This window comes from Anolis carolinensis, chromosome 3 (genome assembly GCF_035594765.1).
Source record: "Anolis carolinensis isolate JA03-04 chromosome 3, rAnoCar3.1.pri, whole genome shotgun sequence".
In the NCBI taxonomy this organism is placed as follows: Eukaryota; Metazoa; Chordata; class Lepidosauria; order Squamata; family Dactyloidae; genus Anolis; species Anolis carolinensis.
The window spans coordinates 163,738,722-163,757,701 of record NC_085843.1 but is presented as its reverse complement, the minus strand read 5'-3'; the positions used below and the strand labels follow the sequence as shown (position 1 = coordinate 163,757,701).

Here is an 18,980-nt window from a genome sequence, read left to right as displayed (position 1 = left end):
GAAGGAAAAAGGAAGAGAGGCCGACCAAGGGCAAGATGGATGGACGGTATCCTTGAAGTGACTGGGTTGACCTTGAAGGAACTGGGGGCGGTGACGACCGAAAGGAGCTCTGGCGTGGACTGGTCCATGAGGTCACGAAGAGTCGGAGACGACTAAACGACTGAGAACAGAGCAGTTTTGTATGATGAATATATATGAATATGAGAGATCAGTCATAGCTGAGAAGCTGATCTATGAATCAAAAAGTGTACCAGTTGGAATCCCATGCTGTCCATTGGTCAGGCTCTCTTTCTCTCCCAAGCTCAGCTGAGCTATCTCTGCAATGTCTCTGATAATGCTGACCTACTATACAGGCCTGTTGCAAGGATCACAAGAAGATAAAATACGTGAAGTTCATTGAAGACTCTAAAGGCTGCTGTAACTAAATGGGACTTACCAATAATAATAATAATAATAATAATAATAATAATAATAATAATAATAATAATAATCCATAAATTTAAAATACAATATAATAACATAGTTATAAAACAATATAACATGACAATTATTAAAACCAAGACATCAATTGCTATGTACAGAGGGTGATTAGTGCAAAACTCTGAGTAAAGACCATGAGTAAAATAAAGACGGGCGGGAGAGGACAAGGAACCGATCACGTTAAAACACTAAAACCTATAAAATGGGGGGAGGCAATATTAAAGTGCAGCACCATTTGAAAACAAGATACATGGCTGGTTGCCTCTTCACTCAAAAGCGCACCGGAACATCCATGTTTTTAGCCTCTGGCGGAAGGTGGACAATGAAGGAGCCAGTCTAATCTCCCTGGGGAGCGAGTTCCAGAGTCGGGGAGCCACTACCAAGAAGACCCTCTCTCTCATCCCCACCAACCGTGCTTGAGACGGAGGTGGGAGTGAGAGAAGGGCCTCTCCAGAAGATCTTAGGGCCCGTGCGGGTTCATAGGGGAGGAGGTGATCACAGAAATAGACAGGTACCGAACCGTTTAGTGCTTTATAGGTGATAACCTGCACCTTGAATTGGGCCCGGAAACTTATCGGTGGCCAGTGGAACTGCTTAAACAGGAGGGTTGACCGCTCTCTGTAGCTAGCTCCAGTTATTAATCTGACAGCTGATCTTTGTACCAGCTGTAGTTTCCAAACCGTCTTCAAGGGCAGCCCCACATAGAGCGCATTGCAGTAATCCAGTCTGGAGGTAACTAAGGCATGGACCACCATGTGGTGGTGTTATTGTTGCTGTTGCAATTTATTTGGGTGTTAATGCAGTGCAGTGATGCTTGAGGACCGAAAATATTTGCTAGGCCTTCCAGAACACTGTTAACCTCTGGTGGAAGCATACCATTGAACCACCTAGAAGGTCTAAACATTCATATTTTGTCTGCTGCAGATAGGTGAAACTGGGTATTGGTTCTGTATGTCATACTGTTCATGACCCATGTAGCACAAGTGAAGTGCAACTAAAGAATGACATAGATGAAGGTCCTTACTTCAGATCCCCTGCTTGTGTTGGTGAAATTGTTAGTAAGATTGTGTTAATAGTATGGAGCTGATGTAGATCAGTCTAAGATAGGAAGCTGATAGGAACAGTTAATGAACAGTAGTCACGCCCATACTGGCAACCTATTTGGAGGAATTTGACTTTATTTTTTTTACCACGACTTCCTCCAGCATTAGGTTTTTCACCTTTCATAAAAGGTTCCAGACCTTTGTTAAATGACTGGCAACATGTTTGGATCTACAGATTTTTATTTTTTCTTTAATCTGGGAGTAGTGTTTATTTTATTTAACATGTACACTCTTTAACAGTTTATTACTGTTGAGAGTTGACTACTCTGTCAGTCATCGCTGAATAGTTTTAATTTTAGCTTTAATGTAGTAAAGCTATTTTAAAGAAAAGTTGCTTTAAAAATAAACAGGAATGCTACAATTCCATTCCTGCTTTAATTGTGTGTGTCTGTATTTGCACTCATGTATTTGTTTAATGGCAAAATGTGAGCACTCGCCTGTTACATTTCCTACTCCCAAAAACCACAGTCCCCTTAAATTTAAAATAAAATAAAATCAATATCAAGACAAGCCTTATGAACTGACTGTTTAAAAACCAAACTATACTTAGTAACAAGTGTATCATTTTAGTTTATTTTAAGATTTTAAAAGTCCAGTGGCTCCTTAGATTGCCTCTTTGTCACAGCCTGAGGGCTAGGACTATTTGGACCAGAGATGAAGACTGTGGGATAGTGGAGTTGGTGGGAAAGACTTAGTGGTTGAAATGCCTGTGGTGCTGTTTTGTCTACTGGGGGAAATGCGGTCAGAGATTCTCAGAGTCAGTGTGCTTGGCCTTCTTCAGTCTGGTTACTAGAGAAGAGTTATTCACATTGCTGTCTCCTTCCCCCACCCACCCACACCCTGAAAGAATTTATCTCATAAAGTACCACAAAAATTTGGCACGGGAAGGAAATGTCCACAGGAAGTGAAATATTAAGGAGTCCCAAATTATGCTTCTTAACATCCTACCCTCAGTATTTTGAACATGGCATCTTTTTTTGGAGTACAGGTGAGACTCAGGGAAATTAAAGGCTATGTTTTAAGCCTCTGTGTTTTTTTCATTTCATGTTTGCAACCCACTTATATATATTTTTGTAATTTTTTCATTTGAATAGACTTGGAACAAATCAAAATAGTCATGAATCTTTTAAATATTTTACTCCCTAACCTTACCAGGGGCAAAAGGACTATGCCAGCTTGATTTTTGCACCATTTTCCAATTCACATTTTGACTGCTTTTGTATTTAAAAATCAATCATAATTATAAGTGTTTCACTAGTTCCAGATTACTTGCTTTCAATAAAACCACAGCGTAAAGAGTATGCCGATGTCATAATTCTTTCTGATTTTTATCAATGTGGCCAAAATCTTTTTGGAAGAAAAAAAGAACCTATTAACCTGCCTACTAGTGAAACTCTCCAAAGAGTTCAAATTATTGTAATATTGTATTGAAACTTTGTCCCTTTTCTTTGTGCTTTGTTGGGAACAAAGGATAGGACATATATTACCTCTGCCCTTCTGTGCCTCCCAAACCAAAAGATTTTGCATTCTTGGATGATGCTGGTTCATTCTTCCTTCCTTGCTATTGTTTTTCATTTGAAAACATTGTGGAATAATTTGGATTGTGGTGTGTAGGTGGGGACCCTAATGGCCTGTGCTGAATGACTTGGATTAGACATTTGTAGTGTCCTATCAAATGACAAGTGTGCAGAGATAGTTAACCATTGTGTGAGGATTTCAGCCTTCATCTTTTACTTTTCTAATGGACAATTGAGACATTCAAGCTTATGGGTTGAAAGAAAAAATGGGTGCCAAGTGGTTTTGCTGGCCTCCTAGGCTAATGCTGTAGAAGAAGCAAATAGAGAGAAGGATTATTGATGGGGGAAACAACTGGTCCTGAATCCTGGGAGGGAATGTTTATTTCTCTGCTCTCTAGGAGGGATTTGGAAAGGGCTGTAATCCTGGGTTAGGAGTAATTTGTTACAGCAAGATGATACTTGAGTGGCAGGAGGTTTTTGGCTGAGGCAGCAAGAAATTTTTCTTTCCAGGGGAGTCGCTAGTCTCCTCTGAAGGTCAGCCTGACATAAACCCCCCTCCCTCCAAGTTTTATTTCACAACTGACAAAATTAACCAAAAGGGCGGTTGACCTTTTTGCATCAATTTAGGGCATCTGTGCACACAAATCCTCCCTCCTTCCCTCCTTCACTAGCTCTCTTGTTAAAAAAGAGCACAACAAAGAATGTGCACAAGAATGAGAGCACAGTGAAAAGTTTAAGTTTTCTACTGGGACTTGAGAACTATTCCCACCTTCTCCTGTGAGGCCAGAATGTTTTTGGCTTTTTAATATTAGCTCAGCAATTTCCACACTTTCTCCTCTCCCCTGTTTTACTGAGATGACATTTTCTGTGTTAGAGTGACTTACGTGCTTACATTTCTCTTTCTTTTCTATGTAGTAAATTGTGCTCCTGACCCTGGGGAAGAGAGAATTTTGCAAGACTTTTGCAAGTTCCTGAGCTTTTCGTTTTTAGTGTGTGAGCAAGATATGCAACCTTTGGAGCCAAGAGTTTTGAAGTAACCCCTTGTTAGAATGAAGGCCCAGTTGTTGAGGAAGCCACAAAAGATGTGACAGGAAGTTCAATATGAAATTTTCTGGGTTTACTTGGGAGTATGTTTTAGCAATTGGTTCAGAGTTGCTCATTCAGCAGAAATGGGTACATGGCAGAAACTAACACAATGTGTTCAGCATCTTAAGAAAATTGGATTGCCTCTGTTTAAAATAGTCTCTAATCAATGTGTTTAGTAGTATATCATCAAAAGATGAACTAACCATTTAAGTACCTCTGTATCATTGCAAAAGATTTTTATACCAATTTCAGTAACAACAAATATTGTCCACATTCTTGGAATTAAAAGTACTCCCATGGTGAAACATTTATAATGATTCTACTCGAAGTGGAGGTCTTTGGACTGATTTCGGTCCCTGGGAGCTGATATCCAAAAATCTGGAGGATCAATGTGCTAACAGATTATTAAAAAGCGATAATAGTTAACGGGCCTATGATTTATTTTTTTCAACATTATAATTGTTTTAATGTATTTTGCTGCAGAATTTACAAAAACAATAAAATGTGTTCAAATCTGGGGTCATTTTAAAATTTAGAATGACAAATCGCATAAAACCAGCGGATTTAAAAACGAAATTTTATTATTCTAACTTTTGGAGGACTCATCTGTTATGAGAGTTGGTCAAGTTCTCCTTGTTCTGGACGGTGGCAAAAATGACAGTGATCACCACATCATTATTGGTATTATAACTAGCGCTGTTTTGGCTAAGCTTAAACTTTGCTGATTTGCATAAAAATGGAAATTGTCAAAAGTAACTGGGAATCATTTAAAGGGAAATATCTGAATCAGAACCTTCTTCTTCTTCTTCTTCTTCTTCTTCCTCTTCTTCTTCAAGTTTGGGGCGGGGATCAAGGGTGCATCTTCATTGAAGAATGAATGCAGTTTTACACCACTTTAATGGCCATGGCTCAGTACAATGAAATCCCGGGAGTTGAAGCTTTGTGAGACAGTAGCACTCTTTGGCAGAGGAGGCTCAAGACCTTGTAAAACTATAGCTGTCTTGACTCCATACTAAACTGTGTTCAATCTACAATGTAATGGACCCTAAGAGTCCTAGAAAACATATACAGTAGAGTCTCACTTATCCAAGCCTCGCTTATCCAAGCTTCTGGATAATCCAAGCCATTTTTGCAGCAAATGTTTTCAATATATCGTGATATTTTGGTGCTAAATTCGTAAATACAGTAATTACAACATAACATTACTGAGTATTGAACTGCTTTTTCTGTCAAATTTGTTGTATAACATGATGTTTTGGGGCTTAATTTGTAAAATCATAACCTAATTTGATGTTTAATAGGCTTTTCCTTAATCCCTCCTTATTATCCAAGTTATTCGCTTATCCAAGCTTCTGCCGGCCCGTTTAGCTTGGATAAGTGAGACTCTACTGTATGTAGAAATTGAAGTATTCCTCTCCAAGGTCGTCATATAATGAAGAAACTAGTGGACAAGCAGTAGATAGAGTTTATGACTGAGCAGGTTAGCTTCTATTTGTTCTAGGTAGTGCTTTGTAGTCCCAGTGCTTTGGGACAGGAACATTACAGTAATATATTGCAGGATTGTAAATAGTTTTAAGTATTCTTTGCTGGGTTTTTTTCTTTAGAAATAGTGAAGGGAGAGGAAGAAAATCATGATGTTATGTGACGAAGACTAGATACAGATGCTATAGTCCTGTTGTAATTGTGATTTATCAGTCTCCTGTGATAAATTCCTCTAAGAAGTTGATAACCATCATAAGATAATAAGATGAAAAATAATCACTTTTACTTCTTACAACAACAGCAGGAGACCCATCCTACAAAAATACTACAGCTGTATTTACGAGTGCCATCATTATGCGATATTTCATTTTCATAATATTGCCACCCTCAAAAAATATAGGGAAATAAGTGCATCCTTTAAATACACCCTTCTCCCCAACTTTGAAAATCTCTTCTTGGAGTACATTTTTCATTCTGTATTCATCTGAAACTTTTCAAGCTTGATTTGATTAGAAGGGAAAACTATATGTGCAGATTCCATTCACATCTGCCAGACAATTAAAAATATAAAAGTTCCTTCTCAAAAAGTATATATCCAAATGTAAAATTGCATACCACAAAGAAAACTGTAAATATTTGTTCCAAAAAAAATAATCTGATTTCTGAATTGAAGTTTGGATTTTTATTCAGTGTGAGCTAAATTGGGCTGTTTTCTTATCAATTGATTTAAAACTGATTTTTGGCATTTTGTGCAGCCCTAATTAAAATCTTTATTTTTCAAAAAAATTAAATTGGTTGGCATTCACTTCATGTTAATTTATTGGATATTCTGCTTGCAATTTGTTTACATTTTAAGAAAAACACAAAGGATTAGAGACTTTTATAGAATTATCATTTCAGTTCTCTTTTACTCTGCATGTTGTACCAAAGTTGGAATCCTGGGAGAAAAATTAAGATTGATTATTGTTACTATTTCCCTGTTTCTACTTTTGTCTCTGTAGGCATTTGCAAGTTGGAGGGGTTCCCACCTAACATTTATGTTTGGGACTGAAAGAATAGAATTTCCTGCTATTTCACATAGGAGGAAGGAAAGGATTTACTTCTCTCCAGTAACAGGACAACAGTCTCTTAAAAAATGAATAGATGCATTCTCTTGCAGCAGTAAACCTGAGAAGGCAATTACACATTCTCCTCCTAATATATGCTGTGTAAGGGCTGTGATGTAACCCTTCCTCTGCCAAAAGAATCTTCCCTTCTTCAGTTTCCAAACTAACAGCTAAAGTATTGTGCGTGGACGTTGGGGCAATTACTTGGCAGTTCATTCCATTGTGCAAGCCTTGTTGTGGAGTGGATGGCTGCTGCTGTGCTTCTGCTGCGTAATTTCATCGTACTGCTTTCTCTTTCTCACCGTCTCACCATCTGGATTGAGTTAACTCACTCGGCAGTAGGACTGAGTCTCATTTCCTCCAACCAGTAATGTTATATAGGCAGTGATCCTGGCCTGCCCTAACATAATTGAAAATTATGTGTATTGTAGACTTGCAGCACTGAAATGTAGACTCATAAAAATCTGGGGCTCAGGTAGCCTGTGGAGATTGGCACACAATGAAGCTTTTATGTAAAATAAGAATTATAAGCCACCACATTAATATTGTATTATGGCAATGATCATTCTTGATCTGAAAGACTTTGAGGCATGCTTGAAGCTGTTGAACAAAGCAAATGTTTTATTCTTTATCAATAGAGCGGGATCTTTTTTTTACCAGGGATGAACTTAAATGAGGTATGGGTGGAGTTCTGAGGGACTCGTGAACGTTTCCTACTCACAAAATGAACCCCCTGCATTATTTGGGCTCCCATTTTAAAAGTTCTTTTTTGTTTGCCAGTGGTTTGATGTAGAGAAGATATCACCCTTCAGACATATTAAGTTGACTCATACCTGGCATTCACTCAATAATGGTGGCGGTCCTACAATTTTTTTTTCAGTGGGCGGGGGAGGATAGAGCTTGAAAAGCTTCCTTTCTGGACTATCATTCCCAGAACCTGCCAACTGGCTTGGCCACTGTGGGATTCTAGTTTTAGGATTTTTGGAAATTTTTCTTCCTACTTACCTATTTTAGTTTCCAAAATCTGATTTTTTGCAGCTCAAAGAGGTCCCGTTCTCCCCAATTTCTCTTTTTGTTTAGCTGTTCTAGGTTATCAGCATTTAGTAAACTAGTAACTAATAAATAAAAAGATTAAATTTAAAACATATAGGGCCTAAAATTTCCATCATCAATCAATCAATCAAAACTTGTATCCTGCCCCCTCTCCCCATGGGGACTCAGGGCGGCAAACAACATGAAATAATAATAAAATAAATGAGTAATATAAATAATCAATAATAAATTAAATCATAAAATCAGTTAAACACAATCATACAAACCACATTAAAACAGTAAAACAAAGCTAAAAGCCATTTCCAAAATTAAAAGCCACATCTAGAATTAAAAGCCATATACGGTAAAACAGTCCTTATTCAGATGTTAGGCTCTTCATATGCCTAGACATAGATGCATGTTAATAGCTTTTTGAAAGAGGGCAGCAAAGTGGCCATTTTAATTTCCTTCGGGAGAGAGTTCTGGGGGGTGGGACTGCAGATAATACCCTCTCTCTTATCCTCACAAACCAGGTTAGAGACGGGGGTGGGGTCCTCCCCTGATGACCGAAGCGTCCGGCCAGGTTCATATGAGGAGAGGCGGTTTGTCAGGTAGTCTAGACCCAAACTGTATAAGTCTTTAAAGGTAACGACTAGCACTTTAAATTTTGCCTTCTAGCAAACTGGCAGCCAATGGAGCTACTGTAACGTGGGAGTTGTTTTCTCCCTGTACAGAGCTCCAGTTAGTAACCTGGCTGCTTATATCTGAACCAGTTGAAGCTTCCAAGCGCTCTTTAAAGGCAGCCCCATGTACAGCGTTGCGGTTGTCCAATCAAGATGTAATTAAGGCATGTACTACTGAGTCCAGATCTGGTGTCATAAGGTATGGGTGCAGCTGGTGCACAAGCTTTAATTGTGCAAAGTCACTCCTGGTCACCACTGACACCTATGGCTCCAGGGTCGGTGATGAATCCAGGTTGTATCCCCACACCCTGATCTGCCTTATGACTGACCAGGAATACCTCTGTTTTGTCAGGATTTAGTTTCAATGTATTCACCCCCATCTGGTCCATTACTGATGACAGGCACTGGTGGAAAGGAGTAATATAGTTGGGTGTCATCTGCATAAATATGGCACCGAACTCCAAAACTCCGGATGATATCACTCAATGGTTTCATGTAAATGTTAAATAGCAAGGGTGACAGAATAGAACCCTGAAGGACCCCACAGGCCAATGGCCAGGGGTTCGAACTGTAAGGTTTAAGTAAATGTTTTACTACTGCTTCCTTAAGGCTAGGTGGAATTTTGCCTTGTGCTAAGGAGGCATTCATCATAATCAGCTAGAATGGGTAAGGGTCAGGGATGCAAGTGGCTGCCCTCATTTCTCCTAAGCAGCGAGAACCCTCTCATGTTTACCCCACTGTCTCCCCTTCCTGCCTCCCCTCCTGTCCAGGAACACGGTTATAGGCTTCCCCTCACCCCCGGAACTCCACTCTTGCCCTTCATAACATGTTCTCTCCATTGAAATTTTTCTATTTCCACCAAGTATCAGGATGAGTTATTTTAGTATTGCACAGTTTGGATCTGGAATTAAACAAACCCACCCCTTCCCCCAGGTATAATACCATATTCCTCCCTGCCCACTCTTGGTTCTGGCACTTCCCCTCCCCTTCAGAATCCTTTGGGCTCGGGCTGTGGTGCAGGCTGGAGAGCAGCTGCAATGAATCACTGCAGTGAATCACTCTGACCAGGAGGTCATGAGTTTGAGGCCTGCTCGGAGCCTATGTTTGTCTTGTCTTTGTTCTATGTTAAAAGGCATTGAATGTTTGCCTGTATGTGTAATGTGATCCGCCCTTCATGGTGAGAAGGGCGGAATATAAATGCTGTAAATAAATAAATAAATTTGTGGAACTCAACCTCTGTCAGATTTTAAAGAGGAACAGTAAAGTATGACAAAGGATTGACAAACATTTTGAGCATAGTATTGGTCTTTGAAATAATAAACTTTTATGTCGTTATCATACCAGTGTTGCATTGTTTAGTGTCACAATGGATTGGATTTCAATTCAAAAAATATTTTGAACACCTCAGCCTTTATTCTTTTTAAGAGTTAATTTTTCCAGTTTAAGCCAGTGGTTCTTAATCTGTGGTCTGCATGCTCCTAGAGGGATTCCAATGTCTTCACAGGGGGGCTGTGAAGGGTGGATGAGCTTGCACATAGTATGCCACATGGCTACTCAGCAGTGGGGAGGAGGCAGACTGAGCAGTCTTTGTGGCTACTGGTGGGATGTGATGTATGTGATACCTGGTGGCCCTCTGGGTCTGGCAGGGCTGCTGGGTAAGCAGGGAAAGGAGGCTTGCAGTGGCAGCCATGGACATCTCCCCTTCTCACAGAAAGAAGCCCAGAGCAGAGCAGCCAGAGAGAAGAGAGGGTAAGGCAAACAGCAGTACACCATGTAGCTGGGTTGGAGTAGCCTGGGCTGGTGATGAGACATTTAGAATGGAAGGCTAGTATTGAGCACTCCCTCATCTGCTGCCACCTCTCTCCCGCCCCACACACACTTCCTGTTTTCTTTCCAGAGTTGTCCATTCCAATGATGGGAGGGAAGACTGCCTTCCAGGGGAGTCCGGGACATCAGGCTGGGTGGAAATGAAACATTCACTTGCCTGCATTGTTACAGCTGCCACCACCACTACCACTACTGTCCGGTTCTCTAATTAGCAAAGAAGGAGGAGAACTATGTATGTGTGTGGTTATGTGTGCGTGCAGGAAATTGACACCCCGAATGCCAAATAATGGACAAGACTAGAATAAAGCTAACACATTGTGTAATTTGTGTTATTGCTTCTTTATTGCTATACCATAATTTCTGTTCGTTCCAGTACATCGCTTTGAAAGCAAAAAAAAATTGCACCTTAAGGGATTACATTTTTTTTAGTCTTGAAAAGGTCCCAGCAAATAGAGAACTGGTGCTTATTCATGTAAAATGATTCTGAGAAGAACGAATGTAAGATTGCTTTTGGCAGCTGAAGTTACATTTAGACTCATATCTGATTAGTTTGTCTCTGAGAAGCAAGAGGGGCAACCAAATTTCTATTTTTGCTAACCTGGCATGCTCTGCTACTGTTCCCAGTAAATATGTATTCCATTGTATGACATTTACTGAAGTACTTCCGCATTTAAATTCTGTTTAGTGAGCTGCATAAAATGTCATTCTATTTACTAACGAGACTTTTGGCACCCACCTTAACCCTGGCGTTCATAGTCACTTCTGCCTCATTTTAGCAGCAGCCATTCTACTTGAGAGGTCAAACATGTGATGAACGGGTTCACATTCAGAGCTTGGGAAAGTAACTGCTATAGATTACAACATCCTCAATCTTTCCAGCCAGGAGGCTCAGCCCATGAAGTTACTTTCCGAAGCCTTGCTTATATTTATGCATCTTTTGTAGGCTATACTCCTTTAGAGTGTAAATTAAAGATTTGAATGCTCCTTCTTATAGCAGCAAAACTGGCAAATGCAAGTCTAGCATGTACAAAATCATTTTAGCCTTGCCATCTCTCTGGTCTGCTAGTGTTGTGTTGTGAGTGAGTGTGTGTGTGTTTTTATGCATGTGTTGGCATGTATTTGTGTGTGTTTGACAGAGAAAGCTAGTATTCACCCAGTAAAGACTGATGGAAAATCTTCCCTGGTATTTAGGCTGAAAAGGGGCTGGGTAAACTCAACGCATTCTTTCTTGGTAGGACCTGTTTCCTGTGTTAATTCTGAATCCTGCCTACTGACCTCTGAAACCAGAATAACCCTTAGCTGCTATTGTTGGAGGCAGTGAGCTGTACCCTATTCCTGCTTGTGTATCATGAGCAGGATTGTTTACTGAGTCTCAGTTTCATGGGCAATCCTGCCAGGGACTTCTGCAAAGTCATTTAAGGCTGGGAGGTTGCTTGGGTGTCATGGGGCCACATGTTCTCTAACCCTTTTATAACTCGTGTTGATGGACAAGGAGGAAATGATTCTGTTAGACTGTTGGAACTCAGATTATAACAACAGTATTTGAGAGCAGCGTTCAGATATAACTGCTTATGTATATTACTGTTAAAACTGATGGACTGTCAATAATTATATCCATTTGTGTCTACCCTGTGTTAATTTCATTTCAGTCCTTATTTCAAGCAAAGTTGTAGCCTAAAAGCAAAATTTCCCTCAAGAGTACCTATTGTACTTTATATTTGATGGCTACTTTATTCATTCCAGTGTCTAGCTACAATACTGTATTTTACATGAATCCTGGAAAGTCAAGTTTAAATGCAATAGAGGAATGTTTGGAGATAAGTGTATTATGCAGGAAGATGTCTTACATTTGTTGATAGCAAGCCTGAGTTTGCCAGCAGCTATATGTTTGACACCAAGCTGTAGCTAATTCTGGTCCCTTGACAAGTCTCGCTAACTTCCTCTCACATTTTTATTTTAACATAGATTAGTTCAGATGCACCATTTTTTTAAGGAGATAAATATGTGGATGCAACCCATCTCTGTCAGGGAGGCAGAATTAACAGCAGCTTCCTGTTAAGGGTGTACACTGTAGCAAATGATGGCTGATTTATTCATGGTATGTTAAATGGCACAGAGTGGTAGCATGTTTCCCTGAAAATAAGACATACCCATAAAATAAGCTGTAACAGAATTTCTAAGATTTTGCGCAATATAAGCCATAACCCGAAAATAAGACATAGTGATAGGCTTGGCTATTACCAATGTGGAGTGGTAAAGAAGACGGGCAGCTGTTCTTATCTGTGCCATCATAACAATTGCTATCTCAGAGGTGACCGGAGAGGTGTGGGCAGTCCCAGCAACAAGGTTGGCTCCCCCTGTCAGGTCCTGGTCGTTCTGTGCGTGCTGCAAGCAGAGGCATAGAGGGAGACAGAAAGTGAAAGTGAAAGTCTCCTCAGTGAAGTGAGGAGCAGGACGCTCTGATTTAGGTATTGTGTGTTCTCAGGGAAGAAGTAAAGTTGTCGCTACCGAGTTACGACTATGATCTAGAACAGGGGTCTTCAAACTTTTTAAGTGGAGTCCCTCAGACTGTTGGGGGGGCGGACTATGATGAAGTAGTCCAAAATTAGGATTGTTGTTGTTGTGTATCTTCAAGTCATTTCAGACTTAGGTCAACCCTAAGTCTAAAGTTAGGACAGGGGCCAGGAAAATGACCTTGGAGGGCCGCATCCGGCCCATGGGCCTTAGTTTGGGGACCTCTGATCTAGAAGATGACTTAACTATATTTTAAATTTGTTGTACCATCTAATCTAAATCCGTAATAAAAGTGAAAACCCATATGTGTGTATGTGGCATAGGTGTCCGCTCACACAGACAGCCTCCAGCCTCTACAAACAGGCTACAGTTCCCAGGGCTCAAAATCCAGCAAATCACTCCTTTGCACTGACATTTTGGTTACAGCGAGTTCAATGAACATGTAGCCCAAACCCTGCCAATGTCCTTCCCAAACACTACGACCCCCCCCCCCAAGGAATGCTTTCATGTGGGGACCATTTCATCCTAGATTTTGCTTTTTCTTCCACCACAGGCAGGCATCCCAGGGTTCTCCATTGGTGTGGAATTTGCATGGCCCCGCCCACTGCCCTTCCCTTTCAAATCTGTCTGCAGAACAAACACAACAGAACTGAGCAGCAACTATGGTGGAAGTTGTAGTTCACTTCATTTCTTCACTTCACTTTATTTCTTAATTAGTCGCTCTCCACCAGAGTTCACCCTGCATCAAGTCACACCACTGTGACTCCTACTGGGGAATTTATAGGAGTTGTACTTCCTACACCCAGAACACTATGAACCCAAACAATGATGGGTCTGGCCCAAACTGGCCATGCATACCTGATATTCCCAGATTTGAATCATGCTGGGTTTTGAAGGGCAATTCCCCTAAACATTTGGGTGTAGTAGGTACTGGGATTTATAGTTCACCTGCAATGAATGAGCACTTCTAATCCTACCGATGATACACCAGGACCACATTTGGCACACTGAGCCCCCACAACCAATACAACATATTACACAACTTTGGGGAAAAGGGAGTTATAGTTCACCTGCATCCACAGAAATAGAGCCCCCATGATTTACTTTACATCCTGGCAGTGTTCGGAGGGGGATGGACTGTGTATGACAGAACTTGCATATGGGAGTTGTAGTTCCCTGCACCAACTGAACCCAGCTGACACTGGATCTACACTAAACTTCGAACACAGGCAAACAATGCCTTTCTCAAATGACCCAGGCATCGCCAAGTCCCCAAGCTAGTACTTAATAAAAATAAGACATCCCCTGAAAATAAGCCATAGTGTGTCTTCTTGAGGAAAAATAAATACAAGACAGTGTTTTATTTTCAGGGAAACATGGTACAGGTTTCAGAAACTAAAACTGAACACTGAAGCCACCCCATTTCAAACAGAATGCTCCAGAAAGAAAGAAAGAAAGAAAGAAAGAAAGAAAGAAAGAAAGAAAGAAAGAAAGAAAGAAAGAAAGAAAGAAAGAAAGGTGGTGATAATGTCCACCAGCTATGTATTATCAATTTTATGAGGAAATAGTAAAGCAGTCATTTTAAAGCTATTTCTCACTAGAACAAATAATTATTAGTCTTAATACTGATTTAGCAAGTGCCTTTTATAAGAAAGTATATCATTGTTCTGTGGATTATTCTGTTCTGATTATTTCTGCTTCTTCATTTATGGTAATATTTTTGAGCCAGTCTTTTATTCCTTTCCGTGTTATTTCTGTTCAATATTTCTGCAGAGGAGATTTACTATAACATTCCATATGTGGAAGATAACATTGTCCTTTTATCCCCCTTTTTAATAAATTGTATTAAATTGTTTCCATGTGCTTTTGTTAAACCCAGTCACCAAATGAAAATTCTTCTGCTGGATTTGTTTTGTTTTTCGCTTGAGTTTGTTGCATACATCAGAGTTTCACCTCCTTCCTCATGCTACCTAATGTTTGTTTATTTTTGAAAAAAATTGCCTTTATTTTCTGAACTCATTTTTCTTTTTTCCCATTTTATTCCCTCCATCCAGTATCTCCAGATGAAATGGCCACTGCTTGATGTTCAGGCAGGGAGCCTACAGAGTAGGCAAGCTCTCAAGGATGCTAGGTCTCCATCTCCAGCACACATTGTTGTAAGTAAACGAAGAAGCATTTCTTTTTTATGTGTGTATGTATGTATGTATGTTTTCTTGCGGGAGAGGATATGGGTAATGGTTTTTCTTCTTCAGTTATACCATATATATTCATGTATAAGTTGAGGGCAGATTTTGTGGTCAAAATTATAGATCTAGATATGACCTGTAAATAACTTGAGAGTTATTCTGCAGACAGGAGAATGTGCCAGTGCTGATTCAGGGGGCCAGTCACCCCTGGCCTTAACTGTCATTTTCCTGTCCAGACATTAAGAAAGACCAGAAGTGACACCATGGTGAAGCAAAAACAGGGGCTTGGTGCTTGTTTTAAATTCTCCCAAGATGGACTAAGCTCTTGCCTTTTGCTACTCTACTCAGAAAAAATATTGTTCTCTTTTTATTTAAGAGTTAAGGTACAGTACTCATATTGACCTGTGGATGTCAACTCAGGGTTTTTGGGTTGATTTCTTAACTAAAATTTCTAGACTTATACATGAGTATATAGGGTACCTCTGATGAAATTGTGGCTATAAGTTCTGAGCGTCCTGCATTATCCATTATGTCAATATTTTCCCTATTGTGTTGTAAAAGTGCAGAACTTTTCTTATTAAGTTTAGTTATGAGTGTTGTCATCCAAACTAAGCTTTAAAAAATTGAGAGAAATAACAACCTCTCGTAAGCAAGAGCCTTCTTATTCACATTTTATTCCAAGAAGTTGGAACTCTAGTGAATGTTATTTTCCTAAAGGATAATTTGCTTTTTTATTATTGATAGGAGGAGATTGTGAGTCTGGATTCTTTTGTGAGAGAAAATCAGGATATATTGCACCTAGGGATTTTTAATTTTTAGAACAGTTTTATCTATGTATGTACATGGATATATTCATATGTACATCTTCATGGAAGTTGGGGTACCAAATAACAATTTTAAACATTCTCAATCAGTTCTAAAGTATAAGTACTTGATTTATGAGTTTGAAGTAGTTACTAGAGTTATAATATAAAAGTCATCTATGGGAACAGTTGTTTTAGAACTACCTAAAAATATAAAGCAACTTCTTTATATGGCAATGGTACCATTTGTATCCACTCTGTTTAACAAGGACATTGTAAGAACATTAACCATACATAATCTAAAGTTAAGCACTTTCAAGTTAAACCGATTTCAGTGGAAGAATACCTAGTTCTGTCCAGTTGAATGCAATTGAGATTTTGAAAGGGTTAACCTCTTTTGAGCAGTTGTATTCCCATTGTTCAGCCATGCCAATAAATATAATCTCTGGAATATAGTTCCTGGCTCAGACATCACAAGAGAGTTTAGTTTAGAAAACAAGGGCTTCTTCTATGGGCAGTATGGGACAAGGGAAGTGGAAAGCTGGGATGAGGAGAAGGGTTTAAAACCAGTGATTGTTCAAGTGAAAAGAAACCGGCTTGTTGAATAAAGTGGTTATGCTTAAATTGTTGTACTGTATGGCTTTATTATGTACTTCTTTTAATATATATTTCTATCACTATATTTTATTTGTTTGACTTTTATAATCATAAAGTTAAAACAGTAGAAACAATACTAGTGTTGGATTTAATAGAAAAGTAGTTCCAGATCAATTGAATACTGATTTTGGTCTCCTCATGGCAGACAGGATAAAGAGATGTACATGAGTGTGCTGTTTCACAGCATACTGTAGGTCATCTTCTCTCCACACTTGGTTGTTTACTAATATGGACTCATTATAATCATGCTCCTTCTCCTATGAGTAGGAATAAACTCAACAACAACCGATAACTAATAACCAATAATGATGAAGTTCTCCAACCATTTAGCTAATAACGTATTGATACTCCAGATCTACTAGGACAGTATGTCAGTAATTGTACTGATCTATTGGTATCTCCATTTCCTGGAGTTCTTCACCTGGAAAGCAGAGTTTGAAGTAAACAGGAAGCTAGCGACAATAGCAAGATAACTGTGAGCACAGGAAGAAATGCAGATAGACTGATAAAGCTTGTGTTAACCAGTGTTTCATAGAGGAGAAATTCACTTTTCCAAGGCAATTCCCATCATTTAAGAGATATGCTCTATCAAAGAAAGGCCTTGTTAACACTCGGAGAGAAGATACGATATAAATATAAGTAAAATAATAAAATAATTGTATCACTTCATACCAGAATCAGAAAGCAGGTTTGTCCCGGAAAACCTCATACAGATCTACTCTCAAATAATTATTGTGATAAGAGTTATTTTAATGTGTCTCATATAAAAATGTCAGTCTGAGAGCGGCCATAAGTTACTTATACAGAATAAGTTCTTGATATCTTCAAGAAATCTTCAAGAAATTCAGTTTTCCTTTGTAATGTTATATTCACCTGGTTAGGAATCTTTCAGCATTAGCTTTATTGTCATTAAATGAAAATGGAAGGGAAGCCTATCTCAGTGAAACAAAAGCTTAATGTGATTGAAGTACATTTTATTCCTTAATGACAAAATTGTGCAAACTGTTAGACTTCCAGAGCTGTTATTTCCTTTACAATGTACTTAATCCCAGTTTTGTACATCATTCTCCATATGTGTATTGTGTGCATATATAAAATATGCCCTTGTTAAAAATATAAGGACTTCTGAATATAAAGTTGAAGCAATTTATTTATTGCTTCAATAAATCAGTTTATTCCAATAAATCAGTTTATTCCAATAAATCAGTTTATTGTGGTGCCTGTGTTTTTTGGTACAAGCACTAGGTCTTTTTTGTTAATTGATAACACTGAATATAAGAAATCTTGTTATTTTGCACAAGTCTGTGTGTTTTATGTAATGAATAATGAACAATGAACAATCTTCTATTTACTCTTGATAAGAGCTGAAGTTGTCTTACAAGCAGGTATTCTAATGAAAAGGATAGTACAATATCACAGAAATTAGAAAATCATGACTGTTTCCAATATATTTTGCAGAACATATATATTTTCCAAATGCACTAAATCACGTTTTAAGTGTCTTTGTGCATGATTAAAATCATGCCAGACCAAAATATTGGTGTCTGGTAATTCCCACACCCAACCTATAAAACCCCAGTTATTCCTCTGATTTCACAATGCTAGATAAGGATTTTGAAACCTATGTAAAATTTGTCTTAGGGTGTGTTTATAGTAGAAGTATATTGGGTGCACTTAAAACCAGAAACAAGCTGAACTGATTTACATAGAGATTTTTAAAACAAAATCTATGTACCTGAAAGTCGTTTTCAAAAAAGAAATTTCAATTTAGAACTGTCAAGGTACCTTATATTTCTAAAATATGGTGCACTTCTTTCTTGAAAATTCTCATTGGACAGAAAACTAGTAAATGCTACAATCATACTGTTATGACAGGCTCTCTGTGTGCCTACGTGCAGAATTGGTACCATGGTTTTACCTAACTGCATCCAACAAAATATGTTATTTCTAGATATTTTCTAGATCCTCCAGGTGATTCTATGGTGTGCATCCTCCAGAACTACTGGAAGACCTAGCAAATTCCTAAAAAGGATATCCAATAGCTATAGGGAGGTATTATAGTCAAGTTAGAGAAACATGTAGATGTGGTTTTTCATTGCTTTTCCCTGAAATATAGCTCAGAGCCATTGCTATTTCTTGGCAGACCTGCAATCAAGGTAGAGTCTCACTTATCCAACACTTGCTTATCCAATGTTCTGGATTATCCAACACATTTTTGTAGTCAATGTTTTCAATATATCATGATATTTTGGGGCTAAATTTGTAAATACAGTAATTACTACATAGCATTACTGCGTATTGAACTACTTTTTCTGTCAAATGTGTTGTATAACATGATGTCTTGGTGCTTAATTTGTAAAATCATAACCTAATTTAATGTTTAATAGGCTTTTCCTTAATGTCTCCTTATTATCCAACATATTTGTTTATCCAACATTCTGCCAGCTCGTTTATGTTGGATAAGTGAGACTCTACTGTACTTAAAATCATAGAGATGGAAGAAA

General features: G+C 38.7%; 1 protein-coding gene across 38 annotated transcripts in view; it reads left to right on the top strand.

Annotated features, from left to right (window-relative positions):
- The window catches only part of tcf7l2 (transcription factor 7 like 2), a 253,477-nt gene that overhangs the window by 95,326 nt on the left and 139,171 nt on the right, over positions 1 to 18,980 (top strand). For all 38 annotated transcript variants that reach the window (XM_062975717.1, XM_062975726.1, XM_062975715.1 and 35 more), the window contains one exon: positions 14,885 to 14,986. In XM_062975717.1, coding sequence (XP_062831787.1) covers positions 14,885 to 14,986 — 102 coding nt within the window. The remainder of the gene's footprint in view (positions 1 to 14,884; positions 14,987 to 18,980) is intronic.